Here is a 25,914-nt window from a genome sequence, read left to right on the forward strand (position 1 = left end):
TTGAGCCACATTTAGGGTATATAAATCAGACAACGCTCATCTTTCAGTCACCGAGAAACTGTTTGCGATGACAGCCGAGGAAGAGGTCAAACCACTCCAGATTGCAATTATTGGCGGTGGACTCGTGGGGGCTTTTGCTGCAGTTACCTTATCCAGGCTACCAAACGTTTCAGTTACTGCGTACGAGAAAAGCGACAAGGTTCGTGAGGTCGGAGCAGCCATCACTCTTACCGAAGGCGGCCTTGTGACTCTTGAGCAAGTTTTTGATCTAGACGAGCTAGAAAAAATACTCTATAGAACTCCAGATAACGGGCATATCACTAGACGTCATTGGAAGACCGGGGAATATTTCAAAGAGCCTCACTCTAAATCACCAAAGTATCCCAAATACAACCACGCCAAGGCCCAGAGAGTTCTTCTGCTCGACTTCATTTTGCAACACGTTCCTGAAGGAACTATCAAGTACGGCCAAGAGGTGAAAAACGTTAATGTGAGACAAGATGGTGTCACCATCCATTTTGCCAATGGAAATGTGACCAAGGCTGACCTGGTGATTGCAGCTGACGGCATATACTCGAAAATCCGTCGCCAATTTACCAATGATGCCATCGTCTACAAGGGAGCAGTTGCTTATAGAAATGTCTTTGACGATAAAATCGTGGAACATATCCCTGGATTGCCGGATGATGTTACCGTCTGGATTGGCAAAGGGTCTGCAATGTTCATGACTAGATTGAAGCCCGGGAAATTCAACGTTGCAGCCCATTTGAGAGATCCACCAGAAGTCGCTGCCAACCTACGGTGGAACAAGACCACAGGTGATTGGGGGAAGAAGCGGTTGCTGGAGAACTTCAAAGATTGGGATCCACTTATCGGTCAAATCCTCGAAGTTATGCCGGAGTCGATAGCTTTCCCGCTGGAACGGGCGCCTTGGCTAGAGAATCTCGTGGTTGGAGACCGGATTGCGTTTGTGGGCGATGCTGCTCATCCAACCTCTGGTGTTTACGGAGCTGGTGCAAACATGGGATTTGATGATGTATGGGCCTTGTATCGGTCCTTGTTGGAGACCAAGTATAACTTGAAAAAGGCACTGTTTCTCTTCAATGAGACCCGAGCCCCATTTTTGAAGCGTGTTGAGAAACAGATTGAAATCGATGAACAGATTGGTGCCAAGTACATTGCCACTGCAAAAACTGACGAGGAATGGAGGAGGAGAATAGAGCATAGAGGCCTGTCAGCAAAATGGATCACCGATCATAATGTGGACAATGAGTTCGAGCAGGTTAGGGACCAAAACTTCCTACAATTGTTTGTAAATGAATAAAAGAACTTTTAGCCTAGTATACATACCGCGAGTTTGGCGAAATTACGTTTTGGCTCTAGGCATCGACAGTTTCGCCAATAAGGGATCCAAGGGACTTTCTGCCGAGAATTGTGATACCTTTTGTTTGGTTTGAGCTTGTGTTGTTGAAAAACGCTCCTTTCGCAATATCCCACTCGCCCTGAGTTATGCGCTGCAGACTCTTGTCGGCGTATATTCCCAGACGCTTGAGTTTTGGAGAGTTCAAGGAGTCTGGGTCCAAATATGTGGCGGACGTTGGGGTGCAGAAATAAATTGTGCTAGACCGCTTTTGGTGGCTAGGAGGCGAGGCAACTCGGTGGACGCTCGACCTAAAGTAATCTCCCGTCCAAAATTGAAGCGCATCCCCCACGTTCACAACTAGCGCTCCTTGCTTGTGCTGGACAAATCCCCAGGTGTTCTCAGTATCTGGAAGTCTGATTTGAAGTGCCTGAACAGGATCTGAGAGGATAAATGTGAGCGCACTGGCATCTGTGTGGCCTCGAAGCAGCGTGTTTCCAGTCTTGGAATTGTAGGAGTCATCGGCCTCGTGGTATAACAGGAATCTGCCGTAGCCAGTGGCAGACTCCTTGATGTTATTTTCGACCACTCTAAAGTGGCTATTGTAAAGCGTTCCGTCTGGAAGCTCCAGGATGATGTCAATCAACGAGAGGACTTTGCGCAAAACGTTGTTGTGAAGCTGCTTAAAATAAGAGGTGATCTCAGGCAAGCTCTTCTCCACGGATGGAGGGTAGCTGGCGGCTTTAACATACTCTGGGTGTGCAAAATGGCGCAAGTTGAAAAATTCAACTCTATCTTTTTGGTCATTAATGTAAGTCCAGTAACCTCTTGGTTTGTAACCGCTGCCTCTAACAACGCCCAGCTGCTTATATGCCTCTTCTGGTAGATCATTCTGGCCAGCAATATGCTTAGCTTTCACTTCATCTGGCTCTTCAAAGACCTGACGGCCAATCGAGGATAGGTGGTCGGTCACGAGCCCGTGATTCACAAGCTGGAAAAAGCCGTGGTCAGTGAGGGCTTTTTCAAGACGCTCAGCAAGGGCCTGGCGGACCTCTGGGCCTTCATCGAATAAAGACAGGTCAATCTCCTCTAATTGGACAACAGGAGTGGAAGACGACATGATGGTAGACGGTAATGCGGGAGATTAATATAGATGCTAGCTGTGGCGCGGCTGTGGCAGTAGCAAGTGCGCCACATTGCAACGATCTATCCAAACAGGAAACTACCGCGGGGTTCCTCGAAAAGGAGCTCTCAGGAGCCTTTGGGTGCACTTCTGCTTCTGAACGAGATCCATAACCAGTGACTGAACAAAAGGTAGCAGCTGTTTCTCATCATATTGCCGGCTTGAGGTTTTTAGTTTCTGGGGCATCGAATCAATCTGAATTGTGCTGAGTAGTCTGGTGCTAATTAGACAAAGGTTATATTCAGCAGCGGAATGATGCGTTGGGTATTGAAAAGGTTCTAGTGTCGGCTCTTGATCGCGTATCCCCCGTACGGGAGCTGCATATCTCCGACAATACATCATGCAGGATCTTATTGTCTGAAAATTATTCTGATGATTACCGACAAGCAACTAAAAATCACGCCGATATACGTGAATATAGTCTACTTTTGTCAAAGCACGGAATTCGGTCCTGATTGCATGCGTGTGTTTTATAGAGCTTAAGCGATGATGACTTTTTCTTCGGCCGACGTAGTAATTTCAAATTTCTAAAATTCTGTGCTCTCTGAGTGTGTGTAGTCACTAATTAACGAGATGTTTCCTCTTTATGTTGTGTGATAGACAAGTGATGTATGTGCTCGACATACTAAAAGCGGACTACAGAAGCTGTCCAGATCATAAAACAAAACTTTTATTGGATAGAATCCCTTGAATATAAAATTAGTACGCTACTTTCTCACTTCTCACGAGTGGAAATCGACTCTCTGTGCACGTGAACTTCCTTTTCAGCACCTTCTGGAATTTCACCAGCTTTGCTATTGTAAATATAGATACCATTTTCAATAGCATGCTCCCGCTCTTCCTTTTTGTAGAAGAAGTAGTCCACGGCAAGCAAAAGGATGAAACCGATACTGAAAACAGCACATGTTGTGAAACCTTTTTCAAATCTTGGACTGTCTACAGTTGGCCAGATCAGCCTGTTGATCCACACGCTAGACTGCAAGCCCATGATATAGATTATCATCCATGCAATGGCTCTGACATTGTTGTCTCTGCGGAAAAGATCACTCACCAGCGGGTTGAACACTGACGATTGCGACCAAGACCAGTATGCAAAACAGAACGCAAACCATTTGGCACCGTAAGAGACGTCCCAGATCGCAAGTATGACATTGCCAATGAATGTCATAAGGAACGAAAGCATAATAAAGAGATACCGCTTTCCAGTAAGGTCTGCTCCACCACAGATAATGAACACATACAAAATTCCAAGTGCAGGTGGAATTGTTGACCAGTTATTGATTTTACCAATGTCAATGTTGAGTGATTTGAGCCACAAGGTGAAGGTTCCAGCTGACGTGTTGTTGGTGTTGAATCCCATCATGTTTGCAATACTCAAAATGTAAACGTGCGGGCTTTTAAGTGCCCTGGACCAACTTTCTTTAGAGAAGAAACTGCTAATCTCCTGTCTTGGATCTGTGCCGTTCTCCTTCATGCGTTTACGAGCTAACTTGATCTCGTCGTCGGTCAAAAACATTGAGTAACAGTGAGTAGGTGTGCCTGGAAGAGAGTAGAGAGCGAGAATGGCAACAGCAAATGAGATACACCCGTCAATAATGAACATCCAACGCCATCCAGCAAGACCGTGGTGACCATCGAGGTTTTTGAAGGCAGCCGATTGAAGCAGTCCAGACGTGAGAACGCCCAAGAACTGTCCTGCATAGAAAAGAGCTCCCCTTCTACCGACTTCAGTAGGCTTGTACCAGCTGGCAAGAGTGTAGTGAATACATGGAAAATAGGCAGCCTCAAAGGCTCCAACGAAAAAGCGAACAGCCTGTAAAGAGCCCACGTTGTTGACTCTGTATGTTCCCAAAGTGAAAGCTGCCCAACCGAGCTCACAAATGAACAGAGAATAATTAATCGGAACTCTAGGCAGCAAATACAGCCAAGGAAGCTCAAGTAAAATGTTTCCTATGTTGAAGATTAATTGGGTATTGATAAGGTCATTGCCTTTCATGCCAAGGTCCTCCTTCATGTTTGAGACATAGGCGTTGTTGAGGTTGGAACTGTCAATGTACTTGATCCAGTAGCCAACAAAGGAGTAGAAGGCAATGAGAATGTCCAGCTTGCACAGAAGCTTCACCTCCTGGGCAGAAGTCCCCTCTGGGAACCATCTGTACCACTTGCGGCGAGAAGCCTCTTCGCTGGTCTGACGATATTCAAACTCGTCAAAGAATTTCCACCATGGACGGTTGGCTTCGTCGCGGTAGGTGTAGGCAACAGGTTCAGAGGAGGAGTCCAGAGAGTCCTTCTCATCCTCCACTTGGCGAAGGCGTGGTATAAATCTCATGGACGAACTTTGGGCACTTGCGGGCTATAAGTAGTCCGCGTTGGAGCCACAACTGGCTGTGGCGGCGTGGCATTTAAAAGAATCAAGCTAAAAAAGCTATAAAGTTTAATTAGGATTTCCGGGGCTACTAATGGTAATCAATAGCAGCGATTGGGGCGCTCCCAAGTCTCTCGCCAAGAAATCTTATGCAACTTTAATAATGTTGCGCAACAGATTCACCTTTGTGCGTTAGGTAAAAGTGTGGAGTCTAATTACAACGCTTATCGCCTAAATTTCTATTCAAGAAAAAAGGTTGTACACCGAGTACAGTATTGTCTTGGAAGGAAATTGAGGCCGAAAACTAGCTTGGGCATATGACAAACAGGTATCCTGACAATACGAGCAGTAGACTCTCATACATCACTGGACATCAAACAAGCCTTTGAAATCAAGAATTCTGCTCAACCCAATCTTCTGTGAGTTGCATCCTCTGAAGTAACTCTTTCGATTTCGCACGGCGAAAGATAGGTGCTCATTCTTGAGACGTTCACAGACTAATCTCATAAGCAAACAGAATAAAAGGTTGTATTTCTACGACCACCTCTCCCCAGTTTATGCCATTTTCGACCTCGTGAAGAATAAGCCAGCTTCGACCAGGAAAAAAAAGCTTACATCTATATATACGGATAAGGCACCCGCTTTGAAACTTTTGATAGCTAAATCTTGAGAAATTAGTATGAAAAAAGATCCATTATTTCCTTTGGGGTATTATGAGAGCCGCAAGAACACATGCCTCGATTGAGCCGACGACGCAAGCACCAGTCTGATTCTCGGAATAATATTGATCTCCTTGCGAAAACTCCGCAGATGTGGGGAATTCGTGAGTCGCTAGACAACCCTCTAATGCACCGCCTGGCCACTCAACCCGCTTAGCGGGGTAGCGGGGTGGCCGAGTGTACGGCATATTCTTTCTCCGTTCAATAAGGGGGTTCGTGACTTCTACTAGCATCCAGTCATCTGAACTTGTTGTGTTGGTTTGTCACCTCCGCTAGGCTCTTTAGAGCGGTTATATAAGAGGATCATGTCGCCCAAAGCTTACTTACTAGATTGACCCCAATCAAGAACATTACAATAGTATACCAAGTGTGGTCTGGGATATGAACCACAATGATTCTACAAAAACAGAACTTACGGTTCAGAGGAAAGACGTTGCGCTTTCTCGTGACGTTTTGCTCCTGTACAGGTTTTTTGTTACTTGGATATGATCAGGGTCTGATGTCAACAATTGTTGGGGCAGATAATAGGTTTGGTAAAGATTTCAACCATCCTAATTCCGATGTTCAGGGACTGCTCTCCTCAGTTTACGATCTCGGATGCTGTCTGGGATCGGCGATGTGCTACTTTGTTGGTGAAAAAGCTGGCCGGAGATGGATGATGCTAACAGGAGGCTCCACAATGATTGTTGGAACTATCATCCTTGCTACATCCTTCACCAGGGGCCAGTTTTATGCTGGACGAATCATCACAGGTATTGGAAACGGCTTTAACTCGTCCACCATTCCTGTTTACCAAGCTGAGTGTGCTCTAGCTGGCAATAGAGGACGAATGCTAACGTACCAGGCCGTTGTTACTATTGCAGGAGTCATCATAGCTTACTGGGTTGGTTATGGAACATCATTCACCGACAGCCCTGTGCAGTGGAGGTTTCCCTGCTCGCTCCAAGGTTTGTTTGCACTGGCTTTGGTGATCGAACTCCTCACAGGTATTCTCCCAGAGACACCTAGATGGCTAGTGACTAAGAAAAGATACAATGAGGCACAAGAGGTTCTTGCTGCCATTCTTGATGAGGATCTTGACTCCGACATTGTGCTTCAGGAAGTTCAAGATATCAAAACAACAGTTGACAACGAAGCGGTTGGTGGAGAGTTCAGATTTGGTGAGCTTTTCGAAATTTCAAATGGAAACCTCAGAAGACTTATACTGAGCTGTGGAATCATGATCATGCAACAGTTCACGGGATCGAATATGATAAACTACTACGCCCCTATCGTTTATCAGAACACGATGAACCTGACCAGAAATACTTCTTTGATTCTAGGTGGATGCTGCGAGATTGTGTACCTGATTGGAGCTTTTATTCCTGTATGGACCATTGATAAGTATGGAAGGCGTACTATGCTGTTCATTTCTTCAGCAGGACTGACAGTGTGCTTCATTGCGGTCTCTGGTCTTCTGTCTCAAAAAAGATATGCTACCTCGGTCGCTGCCAGCTGCTTTGTTTTCCTCTACCAATTGTTCATGGGAGTCGGATGGCTCAATGTTTGGTTCTTCCCTGCAGAGCTGAACGGCACCCGTCTTCGGTCCAGGGTGCAAGCTATCGCATCTTTTGTCAACTGGCTATCGGTGTTTGCTGTTGTCCAGATCACGCCAAAGGCTATTGACAATATTGGTTGGAAAACATTTGTTATCTTTGCCATTCTTAATTTCACGTGGATTCCTATCGTGTACTGCTTCTACCCCGAAACCAAGGGTCTCGAGTTGGAAGACATCGATCACTTGTTCGATCGGGGTGGATTTACCGGGGGAGTTTTCACAACGAGGGGACATCCAATACGGCCTGGAGAAAGGAAAAAAGACATCGAGGCAAAGGGTTTTGTTGATGAAAAAGATCATGTAAGCTACGCTGAGTAGGCTCAACCAAGATCAATTATCTATGCACTGTATAATATTTTGGAGTTCTTTTATCCGCACTTGTTTCAACTGTAGCTATACTTAGTCCAGTTTGATTGGTCCACCGTGCAGTGATCTATCAAGTCATTAGCAGATGGACACTTAGACTTGATTGGCGTATTAAGACTAGCACGACCAGAAGTGCTATTATTTGAAGCAAGAGAAGAACCTGACCGGCGGTACTCCCTCAGCTGGCATGTATATTGTAGGCGTCCATCGCGTTGATGCTAAAGATTCTTTGTTTCTCGTCATCAGATGCCTCAAGACTGTTTAGAATGTCCATGGTTAGGTTTCTCCATAATGGAAATGACGTTTCTCCACCATTAAGCTTGCATACTGGCCAGTCACTTCCCCAAATAACTCTAAAAGGTCCAAATGTCTGCAGCGCATATTCAAAGTAGGGAGAGGCTCTTTGTACAATTTCTCCGTAACTGAGATTCTCTGCATGCTTGTCAAGTTCAGAAAACAAACCACTGAGTTTCAAATAGACTGCATTGTTATTTTTCGTAGCTGTCTCATGGATGCTCTTCATAGAGCGCTTCCATGCATTGAGGCTGCCTGAAAACCCATCAGCTGCAAGATTGGGCTTTCCAAAATGATCAATGACAAATGTAGCATCTTTTACACTCTCAAACAATACACCCACCTCTCTATACTGGCCATCTCCACGACGATGAAAGTCAATGCCCAGCTCAAATACAAAGTTCCTGCCAGCTATCCACTTGATGGACTCGATGAACTTTTTTGAAACCATGATTCCATCCGGCTTGTCTTGCAAGAGAAATCGAAAACCCTTGACTAGAGAGATCTTTTGTGGATTGATATTCTCAAATAATTTATCGATATAGAGTTCCATTACCTGAGGTCCTAACGGTACCGGTGCCCAAGGAACCATGGCAATAATCAAGCCTTCTTCTTTGATGGACTGTTCGATTACAAATTTCAGCTCTCTTATAGCAGGAATAAAGCCTTCAAGGCCGCGAGAAAGGTCCGTCTTGACGTCTGATTCAATATAGATAACGCCCCTCAGATTGAATTGACTAGACTCTTGATTCCAGTTCTGTGCCCTATACTTGGTTGCTGTGTGCTCGCAGCTAATCGGAAGTGATTTGTCCATCCACCTGAGTGAGCTTAGGTTCTCTTCATCGTAAAGATGCACGTGAGCATCTATCAGGTCGATCTTCCCCATACTGTCAAGTCAGGATTGACAGGTCCAAATTCCAGCGAGTTCGATGCAATGACAAAATTGATCGAGACAGACTGAAGTGTTCTTGTACCCCACCGCATTTATTATTTCCAACTTATTATGAAATTTAAGCCACGGAATTTTATTCGGACATAAAAAAACACAACCCCGTACCTTTCCCCTCTTTAGTCAAGACGCAGATCTCGGAAACTCTTAGAATGACCATAAACATTTTTCCGAGCGATTTGGAATTTTAGATCAATACATATAGTTGGGCTATTTTTCAAGAATCCGTTCAGCAAAGAGATCACATAATTGATCTAGGTTAGTTGGTGTGAAAGTATCAAATGATTCTCCAAGGCAAGGTTGTTGCGATAACAGGAGCTGCCACAGGGATTGGTAGAGCAATTGCTGTGGGGATGTCTCAGCAAGGGGCCAAAGTCTCGATTAATTACATTAACGGCCAAGAGAATGAAATCCAAAGCTTGAAAGAAGAGATCCCAGACTTGCTAGCAGTTGAGGGCGATATAAGACATCCCGAAACATCACTTAATCTTATTGAACAGACGGTGAAAAAGTTCGGTGAGCTAAACGTTTTTGTGTCCAATGCTGGGGTCTGCAAGTTTATGGAGTTCACCAAAATTGACTACGATCTATATAAAGACACTGTGAGTATCAACCTCGATGGTGCTTTTTTTGCGACACAAGCTGCCGCAGCCCAGATGATCAAACAAGGAAAGGGTGGATCTATTATTGGAATTTCTTCCATCAGTGCATTAGTGGGTGGTGGATTGCAGGCACATTATACTCCTACGAAAGCTGCTATCTTGTCACTCATGCAGTCAACTGCGTGTGCTCTTGGTAAACATAGAATAAGGTGTAATGCCCTACTCCCTGGAACCATCAAAACTCAATTGAACGAGGAGGACTTGCAAGATCCACAAAAGAAGGCCTATATGGAGGGAAGAATCCCACTGGGTAGACTTGGTGTTCCATCAGACATGGCAGGACCAGCAATATTTCTTGCTAGCGACCTGTCCGAATATGTGACAGGCGCCCAGATACTGGTCGATGGTGGGTTGTTTGTAAATCTACAATAATGAATGATAATTATTATTCCAAGCCGGCTAATTAGATAGCTGTACCAATAGTAATAGAACACGGCCATGTAATGGAATTGATATGCCTCTACAAAACACTTTCTGCGTCCACAATCTCCGAGATATTCTGTTTGAACTGTGCCCAGTAACTGTGATCAACATCCTGATTGAGTGGCATTCTTCCAAGATAGGTTTCTCCAAACCCTTTGATACTAATCATTTTCTTAATACCCACGACACCAAATCTAACCACCAACTCTTCTGCTCTTGTAGCAATAAACTGAAGTTTTGCTGCTTCCTCATACTGTTTAGCCTGAAACAGCTCAAAGATTTTGACATATAGCTTTGGGAATGCCCCGGATAGTGCATCAACTGTGCCCATTCCTCCCACCATAAGAACTGGAAGAAGTATCTGCCCCAATCCAGTGAAAGTGTAGAAATTGTTCTCTTTGGTAACCGGTGACATTGCTATCATTGTGTGGTGTGCGACGTCTCCGTGTGATATCTTGGTACCAACAATGTTCGGATGTCTCGAGAGCTTCACTATAGTCTCTGGCTCCACAACAATATTATTGGTGACTCCAGGATAGACGTATACCATGATTGGCAGACTAGATTGATTTGCAACCTCAGTGTAAAACTCTTCAATAGCGGCTTGTTTGATTCCTGGACCATAATAGCTGGAGCTCAGGACAAGCGCATAGGATGCCCCAGCTTCTTTGACTGCATCTATCTCGTGGAGCACCTCTTCCAAACAGTTCTGGGCCACTCCTGCAAGGATTGGAAATCCAGGTAGATTTTTGTGGATGGCCTCAATGATTGAAACTCTCTCTGTTCTTGTTAAATGAGCTGCTTCACCAGTACTTCCCATTAGAACCAAACCTTTGATACCATTGTCTCTTAAGTACTTAGCGTGGGCAATTTGGGTCTCAAAATCTATCGTAACAAGGTCCTTCTTGAAAAATGTGGGGACTGGAGTATAAACTCCAGGTTGTGGTGGTTGTGGTGCTCTTGGGGTTATATTGGTCATTCTTCGGGAAGCTTACAAAAGCTAGAGAATACGAGAAAGGTTCTGATGATCATAGTATCCGAACTCTATATATATGCGCTACTTTCAGGTGTGGAGGATCGGCTGGTGCAAGGTGTCGCTCATCAAATTTCCTGCACTTTATGTATGGAGAAGTATTGTGCTTACGTAGTCAGGTGTTGTGGGGTAAACAAATTTTCCGGGGAAACTGATCTTTTAGCTCTGGGACAAACATCAGGATTGAAGGCACATCAGCGAAATATGAACATCCACGAGGTGATACTTGAGGACAATGAAAATAGCCGTAAACGTTTGTCAAAATCATGCGACGTTTGCCGAGAAAAGAAGCTCAAATGCGATTCGCAAAAACAATGTTCCCATTGTCGAAGTCACGGATTTGAGTGTGTATACTCCTTCGTCAAAAAGCCGGGTCTTAAACCCGGTTATGGAAAAGAGCTACTAAAGAGGCTGTCCTCTTTGGAGGAAGAAAGCCAAACATTCCATAAGAAGTTCAAACTTATTGAAGCTGCACTTGGAAGTCTGCAAGGTGGAAAATCTACAAATTATGTGGGACAAGGTCAGGTGAATTTGATGGGTTCAGAGTCTCTTCAGCCTAGTGTGACATCTGTGGACGCTAGCTTAAGTCAATCTCAAACAGCTATGACCTCAGAGATGGAACGTAAACACGAATACATGGACCGCAACATCAGACTTCTTAACAGTGGGTTACCAAACCCTGGAACACTTAAACAACTCGTTGATATATTTTTTGCCAAAGTATTTCCCAGCTTTCCTATTATCCATCCACTGGAAACAAGAAGAACTGTACAGCAATATATTTGTGCGATTCAAGCTTCCAATGCCGCTCAAACTTTGTCAATTCACAAACCACCATTGATCATTTACGGGATTCTTCTAAATTCAGTGCAATACATACAAGAAAGCAAGAATATATCCATGCCCAAAGATGAGGTTGAACAATTGATTCTGACATGTAAACAAAAAATCATTCTCGAGTGCTACTCTATCTCCTCAATTGCTCAACTTCAGACGATAGCATTAATGGCTTATTATTCATTTGGAAATTCTGTTGTTCCAGAATCGTCTTCAATTATCGGCATGTGTGCCACTGGAATGATCCACTTGAATATCTCGGTTACCAACAATACAAGTTCTCGATCCACATCTTCAAATACTACAAAGGACTCTTTACCATTTGTTATTCGCCCAAAAAGAGCTAAAATTCTGAAAGAGCCTGTCACGGTCAGTGAAAAAGAAGGTAGGATTCGATTAGGGTGGGGTATTGTTGTTCTTGATATTCTGAACTCATTCTCTTCAGGCACACCCTTGTGCGTGCCCGAGTCAGAAGACAAGCTTTCTAGGCCTTTGGGAACTAAGTTGTGGAGTCAAATTGATGACCCTAACTATAAGCCATTTCTTTTTGCCAGAAATGGTTCAGAAACTGAAACTTCTGATGCGTTCAGCTACTTCACTGATGTAATACAGATGATGAGAAGGATGTATGGCTTTATCTCTCACCCACGAAATATAGCTGACAAGCAGAATGTTTGTGAGTGGTTTGTGCATTTCCATATGTTAGAGACCGAAATGAAGGAGTGGAAGAGCAATCTACCTTCTAAGTACGCTTCTCTGCTTGATTCAAGCACTTTGGGTACGGAACAACATACATTTGAAGAGATCGCAGGTCTTGCTCTTTTGCATTCTTCATATCACATAGCACTGATCAAGATGCACAGCGCATATGGATACCCGCATATTGAATCTCCAGCTTTCAAGCATTCAGAAAGCTCGCGACGAATATGTCTCGAATCAGTGGAAAGGGTGGCATTATTGGCTCAAAATATTATGGAGCAAGAAAAGAAGAACGGTGAAAAAATGCTTGAGTACTTAGGACCACATTATTCCTTCTGCATATGGGTCTGCGCAAGAGTTCTGATAGCAGACAGCATTTTTAACCAGGCAAAAAGCCAGTCAGATCGGGAAAATCTTAACATGAAGTTAAAGCTATTTTGCGGAATACTATTCGCTATTGGGAAGCATTGGCAGGGAGCTCAAAAATACTATAGGATTTTGAGGCAACTACAAAGCTTCGGTTTTGATACTCTCCCTGCTTCTGCAAACACAGATTATCCAGAAGGAAATGAGTACGAAATACCTCCATCACAGGCCATTGCTGACATGAGAATCAATGCACATCTACTTTCTCTCATTTTGAACAAAAATCTAACAAAAGATACTCGAAGCCGGAATCTCCACGATAGCCAAAACTCAATTATAGATAAAGATGTTTCATTAGCCTCAGCGCAATCAAGGCCAAATCGAACCCAAGAGGAGAGTATGCTTTTGGACGCTTTCCAATTTGATACCAGCTCCTTTGGATTTGAAGATCTACTTGGATATTTGACTCAAAATAACATTGCACAAGAGCCTTTTTAGAGACTTACTGAACACAATCACCTCACGTTATATCTTTGCAACCGGCGAATGCTGGGGGTACGAGCACCAATTATTGAATCGGCTATTTACATATAATATTATTGTATTAGAAATTATTATCCCACCTTGCAGACCCTTTAACTTTTATCAATAGCTTGTTAACCCGAACGTATTAAAAAAAATAGTTCCCAAACTGGATAGTGGGGTAGGTTTCCCCACATTTTTGTTTTCGGAACATTCTTTAAATCATTTTCCGGATATAATCATTTTTGACCTCCAGAAATGGCTCCTAACTGGTGACCATGAGACAATCAATTTTACATTCCTGAAAGCAACTCAATAACTATATAACAGCCTGAACTTCCCAGATCACCGGTATCAGATTACAAGCACTAAAATGACTGCCAATGAATTTCCTCGTATCAAGAAAATAACTACTTATCTTACCGAAGGAAAGGGAATAGGTGGTGACTACCATAATGTTGAGAAAGGACACTGGCTGGTGGACAACTATATTGCCAATCCAATGTCCAAGTTCCCTGAATATAAAGCTTCTCGTACCAGCTGGGGAATCAACGTTCTTGGCTCGTTTTGCGTGGAAATTGAATCCACTGACGGCTCCAAAGGATTTGCAACTGGATTTGGAGGACCAATTGCGTGCTGGTTAGTCCATAATCATTTTGAGAGATTCATTATCGGTGAAGATCCGAGAAACTACAACTTGATCTGGGATAAATTATTTAGAGCCTCCATGTTTTACGGAAGAAAGGGTATCACTTTGGCTGTCATTTCAGTTGTTGACCTGGCTCTTTGGGATCTTCTGGGTAAGATCAGAAATGAGCCGGTCTACAAGATGATTGGTGGTGCAACCCGCGACAGAATTGACTTTTACTGTACCGGATGCAACCCAAAAGCGGCAAAGGAGATGGGATTCTGGGGAGGAAAGGTCGCACTGCCATTCGGGCCTGATGATGGATTTGCAGGACTCAGAAAGAATGTGGAATTTCTAAGAAATCATCGTAAGGCAGTGGGACCAGATTTCCCGCTTATGGTTGATTGTTACATGTCGTTGAATGTTTCCTATGTTATAGATCTTGTCAAAGCTACTCAAGACTTGGATATCAACTGGTGGGAAGAGACTCTTCATCCTGATGACTTTGATGGATATGCTTTGCTCAAGCGTGCCTTCCCAACAATTAAATTCACAACCGGAGAGCACGAATATTCCAAGTACGGATTCAGAAAATTGATTGAGGGAAGAAATGTGGACATTTTGCAGCCAGATGTCATGTGGGTTGGAGGAATGACCGAGCTTTTGAAGATTGCTGCACAAGCTGCTGCTTATGACATTCCAGTTGTGCCACATGCTTCCGGTTCCTACTCATACCATTTTGTTGCTTCCCAATCGAACACGCCTTTCCAGGAGTACTTAGCCAACTCTCCAGACTCCTCTTCTGTGCTACCGGTCTTTGGATCTTTATTCACAGATGAAACTGTTCCAACCAAAGGATTTTTGAACATTTCCCAGCTTGATAAACCCGGATTTGGCCTCACTGTAAATCCTAAAGTGAAGCTTATTGATGCTCGTTATATCCTCTCGCCATCTCCTGAACGTCCATTGAAGATTGAGTCTGTGGATAAGAATAATGCCCAGTCCTATTAGGTAAGTAACCAAATCATATCTTCCTGAGTCATTATATATTCGGTAGACTTAGAGTTTCTGGTCAAAGCATTGAGATTAATGAAGTGTCTGCTATTTTTAAATCTTGAGAAACTTAATATTTTTAGGGTTTGCGAGATTGTTTAGAATAACAAAACAAGTATAAGCTAATCTCAATGTGTCAATACTTCTATTTGATTGCAATGACCTCTTAGCGAGAATACTTGGTAGGATTTCCGCTGCAGAAGGAGTCCGATACTTTTCGTTAGACATTGAAAAAAAGAAGCGTGCATTCTAATTCAGCCTACGGAGTAGTAATGTAGATCAATCGAAACGGGCTCCCAGAATCATCCCAGTAATCCCAAACAATCCGACTACATACACAACTCAAAAGCTTATTTATTCAGTTCACAAAATATGCCGGAGTCAATTGTAAATCCTAGCTCAACAACTCTACATACAACATGAATAAACCTTTTAGCTTCTGAGTTATTAACATCATTGACGACGCAGTGAGTTTTGACTTCAGGTTGAACTTTTCTTGTTTCGCTAAGCTATGCATCGCTGGAATGGAGTTTTTTCTCATTCGGCAAAGGTGGCAGGACATCACATCACAAAGCGTCAGAATATCTGAATACTAAGGAAATATCAGTTCTATAATCGAGAGGAACCTGAAGAGGTAGATCACAAACCAGTCCAGTAAGATGATTCCTGAATTTCAAAAGAGCTTGTCAGGAACTGCTTCGAATTGGAAGCATTACCAACCAGCACTCCGTATGTCCCTTTCTCAATTGACCACTTGTTGCGTTCTCCATCAAAGTAGGAGCATGCATACTTCACTGGAACTTGAATCTCCACGTTGGAAGCCCTATTAGGTTCGAGGAATACTTTGTTGAAGCCCTTAAGTTCCTTCACAGGACGTTCTTCCGTGGTATCTTTTGGTGGACTGATGTATAACTGGACAACCTCGGCACCAGCAACTCCACCAGTATTTTTCACCTCCACAGAGGCGATAATAATACCGGCGTCAACTTTGACTGACAAAGAAGAGAAAGCAAAAGTGGTGTATGAAAGACCAAATCCAAAAGCAAACAAAGGATCAACTTCGCATTTTTCGTAATATCTGTATCCCACAAAAGTGTCTTCACCATAAACAACCTTTCCCTTGTTGGACTTAAAGGTAACGTATGCAGGATTATCCTGGCATCGTTTTGGGAAAGTCAAACTCAATTTACCAGACGGGTTAACATCACCGAAGATAACATCAGCAATTGCATTTCCACTCTCACTTCCATTGAACCACCCCTGAACTATGGCTGGAGTCTCCTCTGCCCATGGCATTGTGACTGGAGTACCGGAAAGATTGACAACCACCACATTCTTATTGACTTTAAGCACTTCTTGGATGAGTTCATCTTGGCTACCAGGAAGGTCCATTACTGGTCTATCGTATCCCTCGCTCTCCCAATCTGATGAAGTTCCAACACAAAGAACAACTTTCTCAGCTTGTGATGCAACTTCAACAGCCTTTTTGATTCTATCCTTATCTGATTCAACCTTCATGGCTGAAACATAAAGCGCTCCTCCTCCGTTGGATGCAACTAGATCATTAGTCTCCAAAGTAAACGTTGGACCTGAACCAAACTCAATCTTGTAATTGAAAGATTCTCCCTTGTTCATATAAAGCCTTTTGGTTTTTGGAGCGGTACATGCACCCAGGGCTGCAGATCCAAGGACTTGATTATTCTTGTCATCAATCTCCAGTTTACCGTCAATGAAGAATTGCGCAGTTCCGAGACAGCTCAGGTTAATCTCGTAGGTGCCGGTCTCTTCGGCAGTGAATTCACCCTCGATATCCATATAGAATAAGTTGTTATCTAGCTTGTCGTTTTTGTAATCGAACAAGATCAGATTCGTGGAATTCAAAGCAAACTCGTCAACAATGACACGGTCGGGAGATTCAGCAGGAAAGTTGTAAACCTTGCAATAAACACCTTTTGAACCGTTGAAGGTGGACAAGGTGCCCAGGTCAAGCAGGTTTTTCTCAATTGAGCAACCATCAGCATAGAGTGGGAGCTCTGGAAGTTTACCAGAAATACCATCAAAAATGCTTGAAGCATAATAAGGGTTCATCGAAGCAGAGCCACCACCAAAGATTCTAGCCTTTTTGGCGTTTGGGCCAATCACAGCAATTTTATCTGTCTTCTTCAAAGGCAAAAAGGAGCCCTTATTTTTCAGCAGCACGATCGCCTCTGAGGCGAGCCTTCTGAGAAAAGCAGACGTCTCCGGTGTATTATTCTTAGAGTCTTCTGGAGCATTTGACGGAATGCCGCTTTCCATAGAATACTTGACCAAATTTAAAACGTTTCTAACTCTTTCATCAACCACGTCTATGCTGATCTCTCTGGCATTGATAGCATGTAAAACCGCATCCACTTTTCTCATGATTGGAACTCCGGGACACTCCAGGTCCAAACCTGCATCAATGGAAGTTTTGATCGAGTAGACACCGAACCAGTCGGACATAACCAAACCATTCCAACCCCATTCCTCTCGCAGCACACCAGTGAGCAGCCGTTTTGATTGTGAAACGTGCTCACCATTAACTTTGTTGTAGGAGCTCATCACGCATTTTGGCTGTGAATACTTGATGGCCAACTGAAAGGGCATCAGATAGATCTCCCTGAGAGCTCTCTCCGAAACAATCGAATCAACAGAATTTCTCTCATCCTCCAAGTCGTTACAGACATAATGTTTGATTGTGGCTGCAATTCCTTTACTTTGGATGCCGTTGATCAAACTTGCCGAGCACAGACCCGAAAGAAACGGGTCTTCACTGAATGACTCGAAACCCCTTCCACCCAAAGGTCCTCTTTGAATGTTACAAGTTGGACCCAATATAACGTGAGCGCCTTTGTGTTTTGCCTCAGTAGCCATCATGCGTCCTGCCTCCTCCAATAATTGCACATTGAAAGTAGATCCCATGCCGGTACCCGAAGTGAAGCAGGCAGAGGGCTCAGATCTGAAAAATTGGGTACCTCTGACACCATTGGGGCCATCACTGAGTCTTATGGAAGGAACATTCAGTCTCTCAATCTCTTGCGTATGCCAGAAATCCTTTAGAGCTAACAGTTGGACTTTTTCCTTAGTTTTGAGCTGTTTGAGAACGTCTTCAACGTCGAAGGCGGCGGACATTATGAGTAAGATATGCTTTAGCTATATTCAATGGAGTTTCTTGGATTATTTTTGTGCTAGATTTTTCAAGTAGTCGAATCTTTGTCAATGGTGTGCTACTTTGAGTTAAAGTACTGGATGCCAACAGCTGATAGATGTATATAAGAGCTTCTAGTAGGGAAATTAGGTGTGCCCAACCCTCGGGGTAATTACTTACATTTTACTCCAAACGCACGGAGAAATAATTCGCCGACTAATCCAACCCCACCCCCGGATTTGCAAATGCAGGCCGCCAAGCCCAAAATATTTTGCAGGTTATCCGACTGAAATTTCTCACCCCATTTGTACCACGAATTCAGACAATTTCGTCCCCGTCTCTCGGGCTATCGATATAGTTCGTCCAAACCTAATGGAAGATGACTTTTGGCGTTCAACTTCGTGACTGAGCGGACATAGAGTGAAGGCAAATTGAGCCTGATTGAGCAGCGCATTAATATGCCTGCTTGGGTAGCTACTCCTCACATGTAAGCCAAAATGATATTCACTGGTGATGTTGATCAGAGTGATGCTGAAGGAATTGAAAGTCATCTTCGTCACAGGGTTTTGGGAGAATTGTGTCTTACTGGATTGCCCGCTGGTGCCTTCATTCTTAGTATATCCTCATGTTACCAACCGGAAAACTACTTAAAGTTTCTATGTTTCACGGTGAACAGAAAGTAGTCTTGGCGACGCTTTCTCAAGTTGATTCTGCATCTTGATACCTACAGGGAAAAGCTAAGAATGACCTGTCTTGGAGATCATTGGTTTTACAACCGGAGAAAGGAATTGATCTCATTGTATCGTATGTGATCCAATAGCCTCAAAACAAATATCAGTCTAAGAATGAGAAATCGCTCTTTTTATTGAACTCAATGATAGACTCGTCCGACTGGAAATAAGTCTGAATTTGGAGATCAAATTGGGATGGAGTTTATCCCGATTCTCCTCTCACGATTGACTAATATATGTATTCGAGCAATCAAGACACGACTGCACTGGTGAATATCACTCAAGATGCTGATAATATTTACTGAGGGAGAGATCCTTGAACCTGAAGAGTTTCATAGATATTTGATGCTGGAGCGTGCTTTTGCTCCTATGATATATTGAAGAACATCTGTACTCTACATATAGCTTTAGAACTTTCATTGAGAGGAGGCCTGTGTCCTCGCACCATCGGGTGTTATTTGTGTGTGTAAATGGAATAACCCAAACGGTATTCCAAATCAGACCGCAGTTTATAATACAGCTTCTGTTCCACAAACTCAGAACTATATCTTTATCATTTAGCTGCTCCTCTATCAAATGCATCATTCCAGAACAACAAAGTGTCTCTCATAATTATACAGAGATTCTGATAGTATCCGTGTCTCTGTTTACTTTTAACACAACTGAAGCTAAAATATAGTTTATTTCTTCACTTTTTGATGCATCAGATCTCGGCCTCACTATAGACACCGGTACTGAGCTGATTGATGTGCATCATAATGTGTTACCCCCTCCAAAAGCGCTGCCCAGGCTTGTTGAATCCCATAAAGACGACAAGAAAAATAGAGCCTCATGCTATTCTTCAGTATAATTCACCGAAAGAATTAAAGTATGCTAGAATTCGAAGAAAAACAGTTGACGACATTTATACAGGTCGAAAATCCTATAGCCTCTTCGTTCATTGACAGCATGAGTAACCCCTACTTGAGCTTAGCGAGCTGAACAGGTAAAAGACCACACTCCAGACCCCACAGAATGAGTGGTTCCATCAGGAAGTGTGATGTGGGCAGTAGAGTTCAGGGGAACAGTGACATTGTAGGCGAACTTACCAGCTTCTATTTTCCATTGGGACTTGATCAAGCCACTGGGAGATTTGTGGAAAGTCTCACAATAGCTGATATTGGATCCTGGCATAGGTTGAAGGTAAAACTCTCGCCAGCCTGGTTCCTTTAATTTCAAACCACCCATTCTTTCATGCATCCAGTTTGCAATTGAACCCAAGGCATAATGATTGAAAGAGGTCATTTCACCAGGATTGATGCCTCCTGTAGGCAGCATACTATCCCATCGTTCCCAGATCGTTGTTGCACCCACAGAAACTGGATATAGCCATGAAGGGCATTCCTTTTGTAATATCATTTTGTAGGCGTCTTCTATATGTCCTGTAACAGTCAAAGCTTCAGTGACAAATGGGGTGCCAGCAAATCCGGTACTGATTTTATAGTCACTTTGTCTAGCCAGTTCGGACAATTGGTTACCAGCAAAGCAAATCTGTTCATCGTTGTTGTACAGCCCAAAACAGATAGCAAGAGCATATGCCGTTTGCGTGTTTGATGTGAGCATCCCTGACAAGGAAACATAAGCATCGTGGAAATCAGAACGACATCTGGAAGCGAGCTCAGCGTAGTAAGCTGCATCTTTTTCTAACTTCAAGATCTCTGCAGTTTCTGAAGTCATCGTAAGTATCTTGAAAAGAAAAGCATCAGCAACCAGATAGGCGTCCGTCAATGCAAGAAGAGGATTGTCTGGTGGTGCAGATGGATCCAACCAATCGCCCAGCTGCGCTTCAATTTTATCCCATCTAACTTTTCCCTCAATTTTAGGAATGTAGTTAATCCATGAAACCATACTTTCGTATTGTGTTTGCAAAATATGTTTGTTTCCAGAAGACCTGTAAAGCTCATAAGGTACAATAACCGAAGCGTCCTGCCAGATAGCAGCAATCTTACCATTCCAGAATGTTTCGAAGGCATGGATGATATCTGGAACCACAACAGCGGGCGCTCCACCATTTGCTTTCTGTTCTAGTTTCAAATCCTTCAACCAACTTTGAAGGAACGAGTAACAATCACACAAGTAAAGTGCCGTTGGAGAAAATATGGCAATGTCACCTGTCCACCCGAGACGTTCATCTCTTTGTGGACAGTCCATCGGTATGGCTAGAAAGTTGCCTCTCATGCTATGGACGACGTTCTGGTGGAGCCTGTTTAGCAATTTGTCAGAACATTCAAAACCACCAGTTGTCTCCATTTGATTTCCAATGACGACGAATTCAATATTGTTCGGGTTAAACTCTCCATACCAGTTATCAATCTGACAGTATCTTGCTCCATGAAATGTAAATCTCGGAGCATAAGTCTCACCATCTATATCACCTTTGAAAGTATACTGGTCTGTAGCTTTCGCCAGCCTCAGGGGACGAGTGCCGAGCTCCCCATTCTCCAAAACTTCAGCAAATCTCAAAGTAATGGTGTGCCCTTTTGGAGCCTTGGCATTGTTGATGCGAGGGAAGCCAACTGCATTTTGACCGAAATCAACAATCAGCTTCTTCTTTGGTGTCTCCAAAACGTGGACTGGTTTCAGAGTATTAATTTCACATATGTAACCAAAGGCTTGAGGCTCAATTGATTTGGAAGTGCATTGAATGATTTCAGTCGGGCTCCATGAATTATCCTCAAAGGTCGAGAGAGACCATCCTGGAAACTCGTCATTTGCATCATAAACCTCACCATTGTACAGCTGTGCATCTTTAATTGGACCATAATTAGATTTCCAAGCTTCATCAGAAAGAATCACAGCTTTTTCACCATTTTCGTATTCCACATCTATCTCAATACTAATTGCTCTTCGATAACCATAAATATTTCTGGCTCCGCCGTCAAAACCAAGCATTCCGCTATACCATCCAGACCCTACTCTAGCCCCAATAGCATTACTATGCGGTGTAAGCAAGTCTGTTATATCGTAGAATTGATGGAGCAAACGATGATCATAGCTTGTCCAACCAGGTGCTAAGTAGTCTTGTCCAACCTTTTTTCCATTGACTTCAATTTCGTAAACCCCCAAAGCTGTACTATAGATCTTAGCAGATTTGATTTTATTAGCCGATAAATCGAAATTTCTCCTGAATAATATTTCTGGTGAAACGTCTTCATCCTTAGGCTGCCCAACCATGGAAATGAATGGAGCCCTCCAAGAATTATCCAAGATTCCAACTTGAGCGACTGCGGGCTCACTCCATTCAGAAAAAGAAAAAACATCAGATTTTGGTGCAACACGAATCGAAATAGCTATGACTTCTCTTGACTTCAAGTCTCTTCCAGGCCATTCCACAAACAAATTATTGTCAGAGTTGACAACATCGTAAGTGCTGTAAGTTTCGGCCCCGTATTTTATCCTGATTTGATAAGCACCCTGATACCAGTTTTTCTCGTTACCAAAGACCTCCCAGGAAATGACTGGTCTTTTAGTTGCAATCAACCCACTGGTTGGTCCGAGAGTGTTTGAGTCTAGTCGAACTCCTACAACTTCAACCATAATTCAATCAGCGAAGTATTCAACAGAGTGTTTTGAAAATACTAGAAAAAGTGAATGTTGAGGAGCAGCTTTATAGTTCAAAATGGCAAAGCTGTGGGTTTCCAATTTTCAGTTCGGACAAGTTTAAATCCGCTAGTGAAAATTACGGGGTGGAGTACTAAGCCACCTTGAAGCAATGTCTCCGCTATATTCGTCGAACCGATAGTAATATACATGGGGTGGACAGAGAAATAACTTTAGAGTCATGCCCCACTCTGAAAGACTAAAACCTGATAAACGGTGCAATGATACTCCGACGTACACGGTGAAAATTAAGGTTACCCAGATTGCGGGGTTGCGCTATTGTTTTTTTGACGAAAGGGCCGATAAAATAAACAATGCGTGTGGAGTTCTTATTGAGGATCTATTGTAAAATAGGCCCCTTTGCATTTATTTCTCTTCAATTGGGCTCCATAGTTCGTCCTATTTTTTGTCCGATTCCATTTTGGGCCAAAATTCTAGTCACAGATCTCGGAATTTCAAATTCGCGAGATGTACCCCACAAAAAATTTCCCCAGAATTTTTCTGACTTTTTTAGAAGTCGTCATATGGAGATTGATCTAAGCACCGCAGGTTTATATAAAGATCAGGAAATCAGCTCCAGTGTCAGACATAATATAACTCTTGTACGGAATTATTTTAGTCTAACTGAAGATTGAGAATTGTGGAATTCTGTATTGAAGTGAAACATGTTTAAGATTAAGAGAAACATGTTTAAGACTAAAAAAGATCAGCAAGCACCTGTAAGTGAGGAAGAATTTGACAACCTGATGCAGGTTGCCAGAGCTCAGCAAAAAGTGGAGCACGACCTTACAAGGTGGCAAGCAACCAAGGCTTACACCTGGACAGTGTACTTCATGTTTGTTTGTGTGTGGTCGATGGTCCTTGTCGGCTACGAAAATCAAGCCGGAGGTATGGTCGTTAGCATTCCGCAATTCAGGGAAGACTTTGGCTTCTATTATGAAGGAGACTATGTTTTAGAAGCCAAATGGCAGTCTGCCATAACCGGTGCTCCTACTGGTGCTCTTGCAGTGGGCTTGATGTTAGGCTCATTTTTTGCTGATAGGTTTGGTAGAAGAAACACTCTGTTTATTGCCGTCTTGCTCACCGTGCCGTTCATTACACTTGAATATATTGCAACTTCCATTCAAGTGTTTTTCCTGGGAAAGTTTTTCAACAGCTTCTGTTTGGGAGCCATTTCCTCTTGTTGTTCGGTCTATGTTTCTGAATGTGCACCTCTTGCTTTGAGAGGATTTTTTGCCGCTACAATTGCACTTGCTCTCTGCATTGGTCCATTCATTTGTGTTCTTATCAACAACACAACAAGCACTTATACTACACGAATGGCTTACAGAGGTATCTTTATTCCCCAGTGGATCTTTTCCATTACTGCAATGGCTATGATTATAACTATACCAGAATCAGCTTATTGGTATCTTTCCAAAGGTAGACGTCAACAGGCTCTTGCGTCCTTAAAGAAGATGTATCGAGAGGAAAGTCTTATACAAAAACAATACGCCATGATGTACGTGACCGTCATGGAGGCTAGCGAGATATCGGCTAAAGCGGGCACTTATGTGGACTGTTTCAAGGCTAAAGACTTGCGTCGTACTTTGCTTGTCATCTTTCCCCTATTTATGCAGGCAATGAGTGGCGTTTCTTATGTGACCAGTTACGCAACCTATTACTATCAATACGCGGGATATGGTACCCAAAAATCTTTCCAAATCTCATGTGGTGCACAGGCTCTGTCTATTTCAGGGGTTATTAGTTCCTGGTTCATCATTGACCGATTCGGTCGCCGACCACTAATGATTGGGGGTATGGTTGCCATAACCATTTTGAACCTTTTGATTGCCACCACGGGTATGGACAAAAGCAATATACCGGCAATGAAAACATCTTCAGGATTTATGGCAATGTACAACTACGTATACAACATTGCCTTGGGAGCGGTGCCTTACATTTTGGCGTCCGAGGTGTCTTCCGTTTTTTTGAGAGCAAAGACTTATGCGGCTGCAAACCTAACAAACAATGCTTTGCAGTGCATGTGGCAGTTTGTTCTTCCGTATATGTTTAACGCAAACGAGGCTAACATGGGATCAAAGATCAATTTCATATTCACAGGGTGCTCATTCCTTTCGATATTTGTGTTTTACTTTTACCTTCCGGAGACCGCGGGGCGCTCCTTTGAAGAGATTGACGAGATGTTTGCTTTGAAGATTCCTGCGCGTCAGTGGAAACAATGGCGAACAAAAAAACAGGACGAGTCTGACAGATACTTGAAAGAGCTGAAAATCACCGAGTCTCATGATGAGCTTACGAAAACAATTGTGTAGCAAGGAAAGCAAGTAGCGAACTAAAAATTTAGGTATCAATAATGAGATTGGAAGATATCAAAATAACGGTCTTATCATCGGAAAACAGGCTCCACTTCTGCGTATCTGACAAGAAACTGGACACTGATTCCGATTCTCAATGTAAGGACCGTGCAGTAAACTATGCAAAAGCGCATGATTGCCATGGCATTTCCTATTGGGAAACAATACACGCCTGTCACAGAAACGTACTGCATGATTTTCCGTGTCAGATAAGAAAATCTTATTGACTCGGGATATAAAACGCTCGCTAAATATCTGAGGTCACTTATGCTTGAGTCAGAGGATCCCGTGAAGGGGGCTGGGGTTGTGGTTGAGGTCGCGCCTTTGGTCTCCACAGAATGCCCATTTCCCTCGGCTCACAAGCGACTGGTCCGCCGCATGGACTGGAAAATCATGCCCATCCTGTCTGCAATGTATTTCTTCTCCGCTTTGGACAGATCCAATATTGGCAACGCGAAAGTTGCCGGTATGAACACGGATATTGGGATCTCTGATGCACAGCACTCGACAGCGGTGTCGATAGTGTATGCAACCTACTTGCCCTTCATGCTTCCGGGAGTGTTGCTGATGATGCGGTGCTTCAACGACAAGAAGCGAGAGTATCTTGGGTGCATGGTTGCGCTCTGGTCATTGGTGTCTACTTTCACAATGTTTGCGAATGGATACGGATCACTTCTAGCGTGCCGGCTGCTGCTTGGACTTTGAGGCCTTCACCTCAACTTTTACTTCCAGTCCGAGCTTTCGCAACGTGTGTCGTACCTATTTGCCGCATCTGCATTCTCCAGCGCCTTTGGAGGGCTCATAGGTACCGGAATCACAAAGATCAGCTCTGGCTTGGCTCCGTGGAGATACATCTACCTGATTGAGGGGCTCCTGTCTTTTGCAGGAAGTTTTTGGATGATGTTTGGAATGCCAAACACTCCGGAGGAAGTTGCACACGGAGAGGAAGAGATGAGGGTGCTTGA

General features: G+C 43.4%; 13 protein-coding genes across 13 annotated transcripts; 7 read left to right on the forward strand and 6 right to left on the reverse strand.

The window, feature by feature from the left end:
* Positions 1 to 67: 67 nt before the first annotated feature.
* KL928_003397 (uncharacterized protein) lies at positions 68 to 1,324 on the forward strand (the record flags this gene model as incomplete). The annotated part of the gene is made up of 1 exon (XM_043203979.1): positions 68 to 1,324. The coding sequence occupies one exon, from the start codon at positions 68 to 70 to the stop codon at positions 1,322 to 1,324; it is 1,257 nt and encodes a 418-aa protein (XP_043059650.1).
* A 55-nt stretch (positions 1,325 to 1,379) lies between these two features.
* On the reverse strand, positions 1,380 to 2,480 carry KL928_003398 (uncharacterized protein; the record flags this gene model as incomplete). The annotated part of the gene is made up of 1 exon (XM_043203980.1): positions 1,380 to 2,480. The coding sequence occupies one exon, from the start codon at positions 2,478 to 2,480 to the stop codon at positions 1,380 to 1,382; it is 1,101 nt and encodes a 366-aa protein (XP_043059651.1).
* A 778-nt stretch (positions 2,481 to 3,258) lies between these two features.
* On the reverse strand, positions 3,259 to 5,282 carry KL928_003399 (uncharacterized protein; the record flags this gene model as incomplete). The annotated part of the gene is made up of 2 exons (XM_043203981.1): positions 3,259 to 4,896; positions 5,271 to 5,282. The coding sequence occupies 2 exons, from the start codon at positions 5,280 to 5,282 to the stop codon at positions 3,259 to 3,261; spliced, it is 1,650 nt and encodes a 549-aa protein (XP_043059652.1).
* A 736-nt stretch (positions 5,283 to 6,018) lies between these two features.
* On the forward strand, positions 6,019 to 7,542 carry KL928_003400 (uncharacterized protein; the record flags this gene model as incomplete). The annotated part of the gene is made up of 1 exon (XM_043203984.1): positions 6,019 to 7,542. The coding sequence occupies one exon, from the start codon at positions 6,019 to 6,021 to the stop codon at positions 7,540 to 7,542; it is 1,524 nt and encodes a 507-aa protein (XP_043059653.1).
* Positions 7,543 to 7,768: 226 nt separating this feature from the next.
* On the reverse strand, positions 7,769 to 8,770 carry KL928_003401 (uncharacterized protein; the record flags this gene model as incomplete). The annotated part of the gene is made up of 1 exon (XM_043203985.1): positions 7,769 to 8,770. One exon carries the CDS (start codon positions 8,768 to 8,770, stop codon positions 7,769 to 7,771), a length of 1,002 nt encoding a protein of 333 aa, XP_043059654.1.
* Positions 8,771 to 9,114: 344 nt separating this feature from the next.
* Positions 9,115 to 9,867, forward strand: KL928_003402 (uncharacterized protein; the record flags this gene model as incomplete). The annotated part of the gene is made up of 1 exon (XM_043203986.1): positions 9,115 to 9,867. The coding sequence occupies one exon, from the start codon at positions 9,115 to 9,117 to the stop codon at positions 9,865 to 9,867; it is 753 nt and encodes a 250-aa protein (XP_043059655.1).
* Positions 9,868 to 9,955: 88 nt separating this feature from the next.
* Positions 9,956 to 10,897, reverse strand: KL928_003403 (uncharacterized protein; the record flags this gene model as incomplete). Its single annotated transcript, XM_043203987.1, has 1 exon — positions 9,956 to 10,897. The coding sequence occupies one exon, from the start codon at positions 10,895 to 10,897 to the stop codon at positions 9,956 to 9,958; it is 942 nt and encodes a 313-aa protein (XP_043059656.1).
* Positions 10,898 to 11,041: 144 nt separating this feature from the next.
* Positions 11,042 to 13,351, forward strand: KL928_003404 (uncharacterized protein; the record flags this gene model as incomplete). The annotated part of the gene is made up of 1 exon (XM_043203988.1): positions 11,042 to 13,351. One exon carries the CDS (start codon positions 11,042 to 11,044, stop codon positions 13,349 to 13,351), a length of 2,310 nt encoding a protein of 769 aa, XP_043059657.1.
* Positions 13,352 to 13,748: 397 nt separating this feature from the next.
* Positions 13,749 to 15,014, forward strand: KL928_003405 (uncharacterized protein; the record flags this gene model as incomplete). Its single annotated transcript, XM_043203989.1, has 1 exon — positions 13,749 to 15,014. One exon carries the CDS (start codon positions 13,749 to 13,751, stop codon positions 15,012 to 15,014), a length of 1,266 nt encoding a protein of 421 aa, XP_043059658.1.
* A 681-nt stretch (positions 15,015 to 15,695) lies between these two features.
* On the reverse strand, positions 15,696 to 18,206 carry KL928_003406 (uncharacterized protein; the record flags this gene model as incomplete). The annotated part of the gene is made up of 1 exon (XM_043203990.1): positions 15,696 to 18,206. One exon carries the CDS (start codon positions 18,204 to 18,206, stop codon positions 15,696 to 15,698), a length of 2,511 nt encoding a protein of 836 aa, XP_043059659.1.
* Positions 18,207 to 19,922: 1,716 nt separating this feature from the next.
* Positions 19,923 to 22,529, reverse strand: KL928_003407 (uncharacterized protein; the record flags this gene model as incomplete). The annotated part of the gene is made up of 1 exon (XM_043203991.1): positions 19,923 to 22,529. One exon carries the CDS (start codon positions 22,527 to 22,529, stop codon positions 19,923 to 19,925), a length of 2,607 nt encoding a protein of 868 aa, XP_043059660.1.
* A 728-nt stretch (positions 22,530 to 23,257) lies between these two features.
* On the forward strand, positions 23,258 to 24,907 carry KL928_003408 (uncharacterized protein; the record flags this gene model as incomplete). The annotated part of the gene is made up of 1 exon (XM_043203992.1): positions 23,258 to 24,907. One exon carries the CDS (start codon positions 23,258 to 23,260, stop codon positions 24,905 to 24,907), a length of 1,650 nt encoding a protein of 549 aa, XP_043059661.1.
* Positions 24,908 to 25,216: 309 nt separating this feature from the next.
* KL928_003409 (uncharacterized protein) lies at positions 25,217 to 25,654 on the forward strand (the record flags this gene model as incomplete). Its single annotated transcript, XM_043203993.1, has 1 exon — positions 25,217 to 25,654. The coding sequence occupies one exon, from the start codon at positions 25,217 to 25,219 to the stop codon at positions 25,652 to 25,654; it is 438 nt and encodes a 145-aa protein (XP_043059662.1).
* Positions 25,655 to 25,914: the final 260 nt, after the last annotated feature.

This window comes from Ogataea angusta (assembly GCF_019207475.1).
Source record: "Ogataea angusta isolate 61-244 chromosome Unknown 61-244_NODE_6_length_652341_cov_89.526226, whole genome shotgun sequence".
Lineage (NCBI taxonomy): Eukaryota > Fungi > Ascomycota > Pichiomycetes > Pichiales > Pichiaceae > Ogataea > Ogataea angusta.